Genomic DNA, 15,772 nt, shown 5'->3' on the forward strand with positions numbered 1-15,772 from the left:
TGATACTGTTTGTAATTTGTTTCTTTGAACTGCTGAAACATTCAATATGTTCCGCAACGCCTGTTAGAGGAGTTAAACCTAAATGTCGAAACACGCGTGAATATAAAGAAATAGCTTATTTTGATTAATGGAATAGACTGTTGCGACCCTTCAGCTATTTCTTAATTTTCACGCGTAATTTGGCATTTAGGTCCTCCGTAACCCCTCTAATGGGCATTGCGGCACATATTGATTATAACTATTTTGTTCCTCTATCAATAAGCTTTCGAATGGGGTATAAGGTTTCTCTGTAATTAGGGGCTGAAGGGTCGCAACACTCCATTCCATTATTCAAAATAAGCTCTTTCTTAATGTTCACGTGTATTTCGACATTTAGGTCCTCCATAACTCCTCTAATAGGCGTTGCGGAACATATTGATTATATACCTTCTGTTCCTCTATTTATAAGCTTTCGAATCACGTATAAGGTATGTCTGTAATTAGAGGTTGAAGGATCACAGCAGTCCATTCCATTGGCTATTTCTTAATTTTAACGCGTATTTTGGCATTCAGGTTCTCCGTAACCCCTCTAATGGGCATTGCAGCACATATTGATTATAACCATTTTGTTCCTCTATCGATAAGCTTTCGAATGGGGCATAAGGTTTCTCTGTAATTAGGAACTGAAGGGTCGCAACAGTCCATTCCATTATTCAAATTAAGCTATTTCTTAATATTCACGCGTATTTCGAAATTTACGTCCTCCGTAACTCCTCTAATAGTCGTTGCGGAATATATTGACTATATTCCTTCTGTTCCTCTATTGATAAGCTTTCGAATGACGTATAAGGTATATCTGTAATTAGAGGCTGAAGGGTCACAGCAGTCCATTCCATTATTCAAAATATCCATTCCATTATTCAAAATTGACTATTTCTTAATTTTTACGCGTATTTTGGCATTTAGGTCCTCCGTTACCCCTCTAATGCGGGTTGCGGAACATATTGACTATATACCTTCTGTTCCTTAATTGATAAGCTTTCGAATGACGTATAAGGTATATCTATTATTAGAGGCCGAAGGGTCGCAGCAGTCCATTCCATTATTCAAAATATTCATTCTGTTATCCAAAATTGGCTATTTCTTAATTTTCAAGCGTATTTTGGCATTTAGGTCCTCCTTAACCCCTTTTGGGCATTGCGGCACAAATCGATTATAACCATTTGTTCCTCTATTGATAAGCTTTCGAATTGAATATAAGGTTTCTCTGTAATTAAGGGTTGAAGGGTTGCAACAGTCCATTCTATTATTCAAAATAAGCTATTTCTTAATGTTCATGCGTATTTCGACATTTAGGTCCTCCGTAACTCCTCTAAATAGGCGTTGCGGATCATATTGACTATATACCTTCTGTTCCTCTATTGATAAGCTTTCGAATGACGTATAAGGTATATCTGTAATTAGAGGCTGAAGGATCACAGCAGTCCTTTCCATTATTAAAAATATCCATTCCATTATCCAAAATTGACTATTTCTTAATTTTCACTCGTATTTTGGCATTAAGGTCCTCCGTAACCCCTCTAAAAGAAAAGTATCTTGGATTGTAAAATAGCTGAACACAATAGGTCTAGATTTTTTTAAAAATCAATGCAGGAGTGCAAACTACAAAAAAATGTTCATGTAAATGAACAAATTTATGTGATTTTAATTTATAATGAATCATTTGTTATAAAAGAAGAATATGTTTGCTTGATTTGATTTTTTTTTTCATTAAGCATATTTAGAAGATGTAACTATCTTGTTCTTTTAATATTCTGAAAACATAAGACAAGATCTATCATCTGATATATCATTTAGTTTTTGTTCCATTCATATTATGAATCTTTTTCTCTGTATAATCCATATAAAATGTGTCATTTAAGTAGAAGCTGTAGCTTGAAAACAAACAAGATGACCTAGCACTTTATTATATCTTTGAGCATATCACAATATATACTACGGTTTGATAAAGTAGGGAACAAATATAATCCAATCATTGTATGTAATACATGAAAAATGATATGCAATAGTTAATTTATAAAAAAATGTATAAAAGTTACATTTTTGTTTATTGTAATAGACAAGTATACAATGATTCAAGTGTATCACACGACGATCACACGGGGTTTATACTTTGTTTTTCATGCCATTATTTTATTGTTTAACTAATTTTTCGATTGTTACATATGCGTTTTTGGTTCAATTGATGAATAAACATGGTCTTCAGCGTATTTGAATATGGCAATTTCTCCGCCATCAAATCCAACCCACACATAGTCCTGACTGCTTACAGTGCAACAGATAGGGTTATTTCCAAGTTTATCCTTCTGAATACACTGTCCGTCAATGTTGACTAAATACTGCTCACGTTTTGATCGACTAGTTATGGTGACCAAAGATCTACTAAGGAATCCTGCACCTACAATATCGTAGTCTTCTGATTCACCAGGATATGAAACTGACGAAAAACAAAATCGCTGATTTCCATTTTTATCAACGACAAGAACCCACGACTCCTTTTCTGGACGACATACAATGCAGAGCAAGCCATCTTTATTTTCGCTTATTTGAACAGGATTTGTGATCTCAACTTTGTCTGGGTATAGGGACAGTTCTCTTGCAACTGACTTGCCACTGGTGTGCCGACGTACCACATACCTTCCACGTTCACCTGCAGACTTGTCAAAAAGACAGATCATAAGCTCGTCTCCGTTCGTAGCAGACTTACAAATACAACATAAACCTAGCTCTCCTATGTTAATACTAGATGAAAGTGAAAACGAGGTTTTCCTTGTGACTGCTGAAGTAGAACAGTTCAACTGTTTTAAAGATTTCTTGTTCGAAAAGCCGATCACCAAACTATTTTTGGTATTAACACCAGCTGTGGTTGGAACCTGGTCTAGATTTTTCAATGTTTTTAAAGTTATTTTGGCTCCTCTGCAATCTACTTCATTCACATCACGAGCGATCAGCCAAGCGCATAATTCCAGCTCTTGAGGGACAATCCAAACTATGTCTTTTCCACTTGTAAAAGACACCACTAACTGGAGTTCTTCCTTATTCCACTTAATTGCATTTACATAAGAGATGTGTTGTTCTTCTTTTTCTTCGAATTCCTCGTTTTGAGGTGCCATAATCTCGGAATCCTCGCTTTTAACACTTGCCGTCTCTTGACTTTTGATGGGTTGTAGCATTTCATAGATTCCAGCTTCAGTATAACCCATTATGTGCCGCAGTTTACTTTTGGTTGCAAATTCTTCGTTAAACTGGTAGATCGGGACTTGTAAGTTTGGTATGGTATCGGTATATGGGTCGTGTTCAAGCAGTTTCTTTAATGTCACGTGATACTTAGCAATGTCTGTGTCAGGTATATCATTACTCTTCGTTTTACAGGTTTCGAGTATTGCCTGAATATCGACTATACGTTTTTCTTGTGTTTTAATAAACCGTTTATACTCGTTGTCAGCAATCTTTTCTTCTGAATTCAGATTTTCAATTAATTCATTCTGTAATTCATCAAATGTATCATTTATCATCTGCCGCTTCGTTCTTATGATTTCGACTTGCTCACTGACGGACGTGTTAAGGATGGTCTGTACGTCTGATGCCTTTGATATGGACTCTTTTATGTGAGGGATTTTGGAATCTTCTGCCTCTGTTATGGCCTTAAGAAGAGAGTTCCTGCATTTGGTTCCAAATTCTTTGAGTTTCATAAATTTGTGACTTTTATGGGGCCCTGTGATGCAGTCATCACATACCAATAATTTACAGTCCTGGCAGAAGAAACGAACTTCTTCATGTTCATGTTGTTCACATCCAGAAAATGAAACGGACATATTTTCTGAAATGCATAATTATAACGACTTATTATGCATAACTATTTTTTCATGACCATGTTATCTTTGAAAGTCACATACGCATTGAATTTATATGTATATTTTGTAATGAATTATCATTTTTTGTATGGACTGGCGATGCAATTAATGCGACGATAAAATTGGACGTGCTTATAATATTGCTGGATGCAAATTAAACTAGTTTTATTACATAGTCATGACATAACCATGTTTACATTATATGTATACGCACATAGAGAGAGGAGATACCAAGCGGGTAAATGAAAAATTATAAGTCCAATAAAACAGACAACGCCATTGTAAAAAAATAAAACAACGACAAAAAAGAGAACAGCAGTATTTCATTTCATGTTCAAGTTGGGGTCATCCCGTTGGTAGCCGCACCAGTAGGGTTTTAATTGTGTATTTTAGTTTTACAACATACGTTCTAGATTGATAAAGGATAAATTAATTTGCGTGCACGTTAAACTGGTGTTACCCCATCCCATTACGTGCATATGCCGGCTATCTTCCCGTATAATGTTCGGTGTTGATTGTCTCTTTTTATATTCTGTTTTTTTTTCTGAATGTTGTTTAGTACTTATGGTTACTTCTGTTATCCTTTCAATGCTTTATTGATAAAAGATCACTAACTTATAAAACGACATTCTCATATTGTACGTGTGGGAAGATTGTTTGGATTTGCAACAAGAAAATAAAAACACAATGACATAAAAATGCCTACCTTAAAAAGTTAATCTGTTTGTATCATCGTACGATATCATGTGGGACAAGCGAACCCTTGATCTTCCTCTTTGATATAAATATGTGTTTAATTAACTTAAATATGCACACTTGTACTATGTGTGCAGATAAAAACAGATAAAGCATTAAAAAATAGACGCAAAATGTGCACAGAAATTTCGATTAGGTTATAAGTTTTTTGTGGACCTTTTTTAAGAGGGATTGTTTTACAGAAATTAATACAAACGGGGCGTTGTTTTTTTTCATTCAGTTTTGCTTTCTTTTATCTATCGTATTTTTTCAGTTGATTTTATATGCATATGAAGTTTTAAATAATAAATTGTATACCTTTATAAAGTTTGATTTTGTTATATATGTATTAATAAAAGGAGACATTGGGTACATGAATCTGTCAATAAGACATTCACTTATAGGGTCTTTGCATCGGAATTAAACACATTTATTCTAAAATCAGTTGTTGGCATGACACGGGTAATGTTCTTCTCATATATTTTATGACGGTATAATACTAAACCCCTTACAGGAGGGATTGTGCCTGATATTCATATGAGGAAGACATAATCTTTCAATCAGTTTAATTGAGGTCTGGAGCTGGCATGTCAGTAACTGCTAGTAGTCTGTGTGAAAATAACACTGTGTGAATTTCATGCGTCCAAAGTGCAGAAAATGAGTCCGTTAAATCGTGATTTATATTTTTCATTTACACAAATTATCTAACCAAATAAAATTTACTCTGACATTTCTCTCAAACGACTAAAGTTGAATACCGATTGCAAGAATTTAATAAAGCAAAAGCGATCTCACAAAAGTTGATTTATACTATTAACCAAGCAAAAGTATAAGAATTGTTCTTCGGCTCTTTTGTTACCTCACAACTTCTCACAATCATACACATGTATATGAATGTTGTGCTTATAAAAACATTTACAAAAAAAAAATAATAATTACAAAATGCGGCACAACGTTATCTGTAGTGCTCCCCTTCTTATATATTTTAGTGTCAAATTAGAGAAATGAAAACTTATCAGAGATTCCAGGGTTTTGATTTGTTTAGAGTACATAAGATTCATCAGTGGCACTCTAATCAAAACAGTTGGAAAGTCGGATAAGGCCGTCCATGCCTGGGGTATAAAACCTAACTGTTTAAAAAAAAAAAACTTTTAATAAACAGTACATTTACAAAAGGTTAAGCGGTAGTTACTAATTTCTTAAACTCGTAATCCATACAGAATATACCAACAAAGGGTTTCCGGAGGAGCTACATAACTTATTACTTTCCTTGAGTCATAATACAGATTTCCGGAGGAGTTACATAACTTATTACTTTCCTTGATTCATAATACAGATTTCCAGAGGAGCTACATAACTTATACTTTCCTTAAGTCATTATACAAATCTGGAGGAGCTACATTACTTATACTTTCCTTAAGTCATTATACAGATTTTATTCTGGCAAAAGGGAGATAACTCAATTTGAACACGCTTCAATCGCCCATCATAAATACATAGAATGATCAAAACAAATCATGTATAAGCTAGTCCCTTTTCAAAACGTCTCTATAAAAAGGAAGATCTGAGAGGCTTCCATTAATTCAAATTGGAGTTTTCCCGGCTGCATCGACAGTGTAACCGCCTTGTTAATGTGTACTATGTCAAATGAAAGGACAGGAAATAAGGCAGGAATGTTTTTTTTGCTGCTGTATAGCTTATTTTCTTTCAGTGACTTCCTGAGGGGTGGACAGGAGGGTACCCTTCTCCCACCTCCCGCCCCCTATCTCCCACCTCCCACTTTTAGAATCTTTTTTTCTCTCCCACCACCCGCCCTCTTCCTCCCACCGCCCCCTCTCCCAGTTCCGCCCCCACCTCCCACCTCCCTCAAATGCTGTCCACCCCCTCCTTCCTAGAACATGTGAAAATTGATATATTGACGTAAAAAAGCGATTTTAGATGTTGCTCGAAAAGATGCTTTACACCCATTATAAAAATAAGGAGATGATGTATGATTGCCAATGAGACAATTATCCACCATAGTTCAAATGACGGTGATTTAAGCAATAATTAGTATAAGTCACAGTACGGTCTTCAACAATAAAAAATAAATTACCGTATAGTCAGCGATAAAAGGCCCCAACAGGAAAAATGTTAAACAATTCAAACAAGACAACTGAAGGCCAAATTCATAACAATACAATTTACAAAATACAAATATGACAAACTTCCACTGAAGAACAGGCTCCTGACTCGGGACATGCAGGTACAAATGTGGCGCGGTTAAACATTTTGTGAGTGTTCAAGCCTCCCCTAACCTGGAACAGCGGTGTAACAGCACGACATTTGTTGAAATGTAAAAATTAGTTGCAAATCGCAAATATAACTAACATCAAGACAGTAGACACAAAGCACCGATAAAACAGTACTCACAGTTACTGAAAGCTAGTTCAAAGCCATTTACAACTAATAAACAGATCATGTTCTCTCAGACTAAATTATCAATCAGTATACATCTAACGAATTTAGTATAAGACTTCATAAATTTAGTAAGTAACACATTTGCTCGTGTGTGCTCATAAGTAGCATGCATGTTCCACTATATTACATTATTTTAAATACAGCTGTTATAATTGAATTATACCTTGTACATGTAATATGGAGAGAGCTTTTATAGGCTGTGCCTGTTGCTCAATCCTTTTCATATCTTAACGAATAAAATATGTTTGAAATAAAAAAAATAAAAAAAGGGAAACTAAGCAAAATGACAATGATACATAAATTAATAAAGGACTACTAGCAGTTACTGACATGCCAGCTTTATACCTCAATTAAACTGATTGAAAGAGTATGTCTTCATCATATGAAAATCAAGTACAATCCCTCCCGTTAGGGGTTTAGTATCATACCATCATAAAGTATATGAGAAGAACATAACCCGTATCATGCCAACAACAGGTTTTAGAATAAATGTGTTTATTTCCGATGCAAAGACCCTATGAGTGAATCAATATTAATTCCAAAATATACAATCTTCAATGACCTGACAACAGTATCGTAACTATATCCCTTCTGAATAAGTCTGTTTAAAGTTTGGTTAGCTTTTGGGGTGAATGACGAGATTTTTTAATATTACAATAAAAGATCGGATGTGAAATACCTGAACACATGTTGATTTATATTTACGAATGATGTCCTTGTGCCGATGATAAAGGTTAGTAAATGTTTTGACTAGTTTGTGATATCGAAAACCCTGGTGTAATAATTTTTCAGTAATACAGAGATTTCTTTCGTTAAAATCAAATACGTTGTTACATTCACGAGCGAATCGAACAAGTTGAGATATATAAACACCATAAGATGGTGACGAGGGAACGTCACCATCTAAAAATGGATAATTAACAATAGGAAATGAAAAATGATCTCTTTTATCGTAAATTTTGGTATTAAAATCCCGTTAAAGATATAGATATCAAGATCCAGGAAAGGGCAGTTTCATTGTTATTATCAGCTTTATTTAAAGTCAGTTCAGCAGAATAAATCTCTTTAGCGTACATACTGAAGTCGTCATTATTGAGAGCCAATAATCAATTTACATTTTGGACAATAAGTCTGTTAAATAAATTTAAATAATTTATCTATAGACGTATACTTTTGCAATGAACGATAAAGAAACACATACAGCATATATCAAAGGGGTAATAATTAAATACCATCTTTCATCACCATTGTTAGGTCCTGAAGATGAACTTCCTTCATCAAAAAGTCCGATAAAGTCTCATAATCAATGTGGCCTGAACATCATATAAAATTAGAATTTTAATAAAAGTACAAGCTGTTGGGTTTGCTAAAAATGTACGCTAATGAGACACTAACCCAAAAACACAAAAAGGATATCTAGATTATTTGTATCATTTTTTTATTTAGAAAAAAACAATTAAAGAATTATTATGAATAATAAAAAAAACAAGCTAAGGTTTTTCTACTGCTATAACTGAATAAGCAAGGTCTCACAAAAAGACACGAACCATCAATTAAGCAAACTGAAATATATTTACAAATTTACCAAATGAATTTGACAAAGGTAATAATATACAGTACACAGATAATAATAAAAACCAACAGGTAACAATAGAAGTCTATGAATAACATTAAAACTGTAATAAATCTTATTCTCTGAGTATTCTCGTCCTGAACATACATAAAATATTTGCCACTTGACGTTAAGCAACGAACAATCAATCAATCAATCTATGAGTATACTAATTTAAACAATTTCAAGAACGTTGTTTTATATAAGTCTTGAAAGTTCCACACGATATAATAAATACAACTGTAAACGAATAAACTCATTAAGTCCAAACCAAGTCAATTTTTTATTTAGTTCTTCGAACTCCTTGATTCGAAATGTGTAGCAAGCGAGCAAAAAATGTATTTCTATTTTATTTTAACTAGATTTTTCAGAGGCCTTAGAATTTTCTTCTAGTGAGCAACATTATATTTAAACAATTTAAACAAATATTTTAAAAAGTAAATATATACAAGCAAGCGATCAAAGATTTGCATATTTACATTACTCATATTCCTACGCTGCTTCCATTGATAACACATTAAACATTAATGCATCTACCTCCGATAAATTGTAGCATATTACTTGCCATGCAGTCTTTACTTTGCTCTGCAATGACATAAACTAATATGTAACTGATACAAATTAAAAGAATCGTTACGGTAGTTTAATAACACATTTTGCTATTAAATGTAGAGATACTAATCAAATGAGTCTGCTGAGTAAAACAGCTGTATTATATATGAATGAGATTAATCACAATTGAAAAGTCTACAATCAAAATATCTGAAGTATAGAACTGGTGCATCTTACAGAAGTTATATATGATATTCAAGATAGAGGAACTCTAGCAGTCAAGCATACCAAATTAACCTATACATATTTATTTAAGGACATTCATCAGATATGTTCACATTGTCATAGACACAATCTTGACTGATGTTCAGCATTCATGATATTACAGGCAATACAACCAGTATCACTAATAGATCAGGGACTAATAACCCTGTATCTGTGTTCAACCATTATTTCTAGTGAATATCATTTTACTCACTCTTTTATTATCTGTGGATTGATGGTAGATATAGTGTTTATGAACTGTTTTTCTTCTGATTCGTCTAAAATTTAGCCCAACAATGTTAGATCTTCAAATTTGCGTTAGGAAATTTTTGTCCGTCCCTCAGTGGGATTCGAACCCTTGCGTCTGTGACATCGTGGCATCACCGCCTGCACCGTGTCAATCGCCCTTGACCACTTGACCATCTAGGCTACATAAAATATAGCTTTCGGTGGTCGATGTAATGCCTTTCTTCGTCGGAACACACGTTCGAAATGTACCAGTTTATATCGCACACTACTATTTTTGTTAGAAGCATATCTATGCAGTCTCTGTTGTAAATACCTAACCTATGTCATTTTTTGAAATTTTAGAATTGTACAAGCTTTGTTCGGTTTTAATTGTATAAATTTAAAGATTGTTATAGTTAAATCAGAATAGATTGATATGATTCATTTTACATTATAATCATACTGATGAAGGATATATGTTATCCGAAATACTTATAGATACTTACATTTAATGTTTCCTTTTTTAATATTGGTGTTGTTTTGTACACTTTTTAGGCGTTTATATAACTTATTTATTGTGTACAGGTATATCGTAACTCTTACCGATCCAGCGCCCTCGTTAGAAAGATCGTTGACTGATATCTAGACGTTTTTGCGTGAACCCCAGAGGGTTCACGCATATATATGTTGATGTTGTAGTCTTTCGGAATACCGGAAATTCCTGCTGCTTCTTCTTCTTTAGTTTGTATTATCCACCACTATATTGGTGCACCCCAAAGTGGGTAAATGTTCATGAGTACACATGTATAGTCACATTAGGGGATAATCTTATCAATAAGTATTTACATAGAAAAATTAATGATAATATTTGAAATCTGTGCCTAAGAAATTATGTACACCCTTGATGTCTCTGAGTTTATAATCAATGTTCTTCCACAATGGAGGGAGAAGCACAGTTTTCTTGAGCAGTCCTCTATTTTAGTGAGAAGATAAGGGTCCAAAATCAATTGTGTTAATGGACAATTATCACTGGCTAGCTTCTTCCATGAACACCTATTTGATTACTTATGCTGTTTATTATTGATTTTAAGTCCTCTATATGTGAATTTCTGTATCTAAATAGAGCGTTGCATTTGAAAATGAAATGTACAATGTCTTCATCTCCATATTGACAAAGTGGACAGACAGCGCTGTCTTCATGTCGATTTAATTTACTTCTGTTGGACTGGAGTACATATGTTCCTGTGATTAGACGAGCTTTTATACCACCACGGCGGACATCTTTAATATTACTTTCAATTGAGGACCAAAGTTTGTGAATAGTTCCAATCTTCAAACTTGACAGATCACAGTATGACAGGGTAGATTTATTTTGACAGTCAAGTAATAATTTTTGAGTCCAAAATGTATCAATTGCTAGTTTCACATTCTTTTTCCAAGACAACTTACACGGCGGATTTTTTATCATTTTTGCAATACTAGTTAATTCACATCCGTAAAAATCGAAAACTAAACTTTTGATTTATTTTTCTAAATATGTAGAACAATTTGACAATAGTCCATGTCATATATTAATTTTTATAAGATATGGATGCTTGTGATATATTTTAATTGCTCATTTTAAAAAGTAGACTTTTTGTGGATGTCGCATGGCGAAGTTTCCGTAGAGTTTACTTTTTCACTGAATACTTCATTTATTGATACATACTGTGACCATTTTGTGTATATTCAAATATATCTAGCTATGTTGTAAGACGTGCATAATGTCAAATCATTAAAATACAAATTGTTTAGTTTCTTAAAAGACTTGTAAAATTTCCGCTGCTATTTATTCTAAATAGATGCAGTTTGGGTACTGTTACGTTACAGGTACAATAACGTTATTATACGATATACAGGAACAATAACGTTATTATACAATTATTGACTTTTGATGAGGTTGATACACCGAGGCCAACGGCCGAGGGTGAATGTCATATATCTGGGGTTGATAAATCATTGTATCAACTGAAATCAAAAGTCAACAATTGTATTATTATATGACGTTTTATCCTTCTCCAATTTTCTATTATTTGCTCATATCGCTCATATCAAGATACTTTTAAAACTGCTTCCTGTTTTTATACTAAATATATCGTCTGCTTTTGCAATTGCTAATTTTCATATGTTGAAAGATTCAAATAAGTTTACTGAAAAAAATACGCCGAAAATAAAAAGATGAGAAAAAACACACCGAAAGCAAGAAGAAAAAAGAAAAAAAAAAACGGGAATTTACATGACGTCATAAACCTACGTCATGGACGTTGCCTTGGAATATCTATATTTAGGTACACGGAGGCTGTTCCAATTTTATATTAACCTCTCGTGATATTTGCCGGGGTGAATATTATGTTTTATCAAAAAGGATTTCCTATGCTTTTAGCCCATGATTAAAAACAGAAAAGTTATAGTCATATAATGATATACGATATACAGATACAATAACGTTAGTATACGATATACAGTTACAATAACGTTATTATACGATATACAGGTACAATAAAGTTATTATACGATATACAGATACAATAACGTTATTTTATTATACCTCATGTCAAAATGCCAGATTTTGATTGGTTAATACGAGGGAGACAATTTACTCTATCCTATGGTAAATACTCTATTACCCTTCACGGAGACGCTTGATCAAGTGTGCGCTTTATTAAAAATACGGATGGTTGTCATGTACTTTGAATTTGAAATTTAATAGACAGTAATAACAGAACATTCAGTATAATAAATTAAATAACACATATCTGAGAGGGTGATAGAGCAGATTGTTACCCCTCGAAAAGACATTGTCAACCTTGGCTTCGCCTCAGTTGACAATGTTTTCTCGGGGTAACAATCTGCTCTATCACCCTCTCAGCTATGTGTTATTTATATAATACGATATACAGGTACAATAACGTTATTACCTCCCCTGTAACTGTATCGTATGTCCGTCATTATACGACCGATTTTATGCATCGTTTAGCTTTACATATTTAAATTAAAACGTTGATATGCTCGTGAATGTTCCCGCTTTCATTGAAAGAAGAGCGCTCCTGAAACAAAACTGCTGCAGCAAAGTATACACGACTGCAATCTACACTACATACGTTTTACGGTCACCATCACGAATTAGTTGACTGAGTGGTGATTGGTATGTCGGGTGCTGCATTACAAGAGACGCTTTCCCTATCGACTTGTGAGATGTTGACTGAGTGGTGATGGTGATTGGTATGTCGGGTGCTGCATTACAGGAGACGCTTTCCCTATCGAATTGTGACATTTTGACTGAGTGGTGATTGGTATGTCGGGTGCTGCACTACAGGAGACGCTTTCCCAATCGAATTGTGACATTTTGACTGATTGGTGATTGGTATGTCGGGTGCTGCATTACAGGAGAGGCTTTCCCTATCGACTTGTGACATTTTGACTGAGTGGTGATTGGTATCTCAGTTTCTGCATTACAGGAGACACTTTCCTTATCGACTGTCGCAGACTGAGTGGTGATTGGTATGTCGTCGGTTGCTACATTACAGGAGACGCTTTCCCTATCGACTGTCGCAGACTGAGTGGTGATTGGTATGTCGGGTGCTGCATTACAGGAGACGCTTTCCCAATCGAATTGTGACATTTTGACTGAGTGGTGATTGGTATCTCGGGTGCTGCATTACAGGAGACACTTTCCCTATCGACTGTCGCAGACTGAGTGGTGATTGGTATGTCGTCGGTTGCTACGTTACAGGAGACGCTTTCCCTATCGACTGTCGCAGACTGAGTGGTGATTGGTATGTCGGGTGCTGCATTACAAGAGACGCTTTCCCTATCGACTTGTGACATTTTGACTGAGTGGTGATTGGTACATGTATGTCGGGTGCTGCATTACAGGACTTTCACTATCGACTGTCGCAGACTGAATGGTGATTGGTATGTCGGGCGCTGCCTTACAGGAGACGCTTTCCCTATCGACTTGTGACATTTTGACTGAGTGGTGATTGGTATGTCGGGTGCTACATTACAGGAGACGCTTTCCCTATCGACTGTCGCAGTCTCGATCTTATTGAGTTTTATTTCACCTTGATTTATATCTTCTTAGTCGATTAATGAGATTTCACCATCGGTAAACTACTGTTGCCTAAGTGTCTTCTGTGAGAGAAATAAATTGTTATATTGTTCTTAAATTTGTGTGTTAATTTCATCTTGATTTTTTGTAACGATTTTTTTCACCCACATTTCATCCAAAAAAAATAGAACTTGAATGCTTATTTTTCTTATAAAGAATTTTATACGAACTCTTTTTGACGTTCAAAAAAATAAAAGAAGACTTGCATGTGTATATTGCTTATTTACCTTCGAAAAAAGAATTTTAAACACATTCTTTTTGACATGCGATTGTATGGTCATGAGAAGGACTAACCGTCTGACGAACCAAATTAAATATCACCTAAGGAAAACAGTTCAGACAAAGCAGCAGTGGAAAAGTCTTCATTTTTTCATATCTAGGTCAATGAGAATTAAGGTCACATTTAAATCAACAACATGACTCTATTGCTCTACGGGTTAACACAACTTTGGAAATATTTTGCTTTTCTTATGCAAGCTTGGATATATAGTCTTGACCATAATATCGTTTATGTTTCTTGACAAGCTTCTATGTCCTGTTATATCTTGGATGATCTAGGTTACGTATTACATATGTATTATTCATTTATTTCTGGAATTAAAATCGTTTGATACATGTATGCGTAAATAAGACAGAAGCCCAACCACACAAACTATATCATTTACGAATATTCCACATTTTATTTATACATGAGAATGGTAAATATGCTAGATATACTTACTGGAGGTGTAATGAGATGATTGAAGCTGTTAATTTTCTCCTTGATAATATTTATGTACGTTTCGGTAACAAAGTTTATCGACAGGTTGTATGTATTCCTATGGGCACCAATTGCGCCCCTTTCATAGCAGACTTGTTCTTGTACTTTTATGAATCACAGTTTATGACCAAACTCAGTAAAGACCCGACTTAATTGCATTTAATTTATGAATTCAACAACACTTACCGTTATCTTGGTGATATTTTTTCGTTAAATAATCAAAATTTCTAAATATGCTGCCGTTACTTTGAATAAATCAAATATAAACGGTAAAAACTGTCCTTTTCTAGATGTAGATATTTCAGTTTTACACGGGAAACTAAAATTTACGACAAAATGGACGATTTTTCGTTCCCTATTGTTAATTTTTCCTTTTTTTGGACGGTGATGTTCCTTTGGTACCATCTTACGGTGTTTATATATCACAACTCGTTTGCTATGCCCGTGTCAGTTGTGACGTTTTGGATTTCAATGAACATAATCTATGTATTACTGGTAAATTATTAAGTCAGGGATTTCGTTACTACAAATTACTTAAAACCTTTACTAAATTCTTCAAAAGATATAAAGATTTGGTTTTGAAGTTTGCTTGTACCTGTAGAAAACTTATTTCAAACGGGATAGCACAAGTCATCCAACCTTTTACGGAGATGTTGTTTACCGAGCCCGAAAATTTAGATACGATCAGGTTAAACTAATCAATCCTTTGAATAAACTTATTCTAAAAGGCTACCAATTCAACACTGGTCATTGATTATTGTTTTTATTGGTATTAATATTGATCTTATGGTGTTTATATATCTCAACTTGTTCGATTCTCTCGTGTATGTAACAACGTATTTGATTACAACGAAAGAAATCTCTGTATTACTGAAAAATTATTACACCAGGGTTTTCGATATCACAAACTAGTAAAAACATTTACTAAATTTTATCAACGGTACGAGGACATCATTCGTAAATATAAATCAACATGCAGACATCTTATACGTTCAGGTATTTCACATCCAATATTTTATGGTAATATTCTTTACAAAGCACAAAAATGTCGGCATTCACCTCAAAAGCTAACCAAACCTTTAAACAGACTTATTCGGAAAGGATATAGTTTCGATACT

At 34.1% G+C, this 15,772-nt stretch overlaps 1 protein-coding gene across 1 annotated transcript; it reads right to left on the reverse strand.

Moving 5' to 3' along the window:
• Nucleotides 1–534: 534 nt before the first annotated feature.
• Nucleotides 535–4,435, reverse strand: LOC127726288 (uncharacterized). Its single transcript, XM_052233604.1, has one exon. The coding sequence runs from the start codon at nt 3,852–3,854 to the stop codon at nt 2,199–2,201; it is 1,656 nt and encodes a 551-aa protein (XP_052089564.1). The 5' UTR covers nt 3,855–4,435; the 3' UTR covers nt 535–2,198.
• Nucleotides 4,436–15,772: the final 11,337 nt, after the last annotated feature.

The sequence above is a fragment of the Mytilus californianus genome, unplaced genomic scaffold (assembly GCF_021869535.1).
Source record: "Mytilus californianus isolate M0D057914Y unplaced genomic scaffold, xbMytCali1.0.p SCAF_17, whole genome shotgun sequence".
NCBI lineage: Eukaryota > Metazoa > Mollusca > Bivalvia > Mytilida > Mytilidae > Mytilus > Mytilus californianus.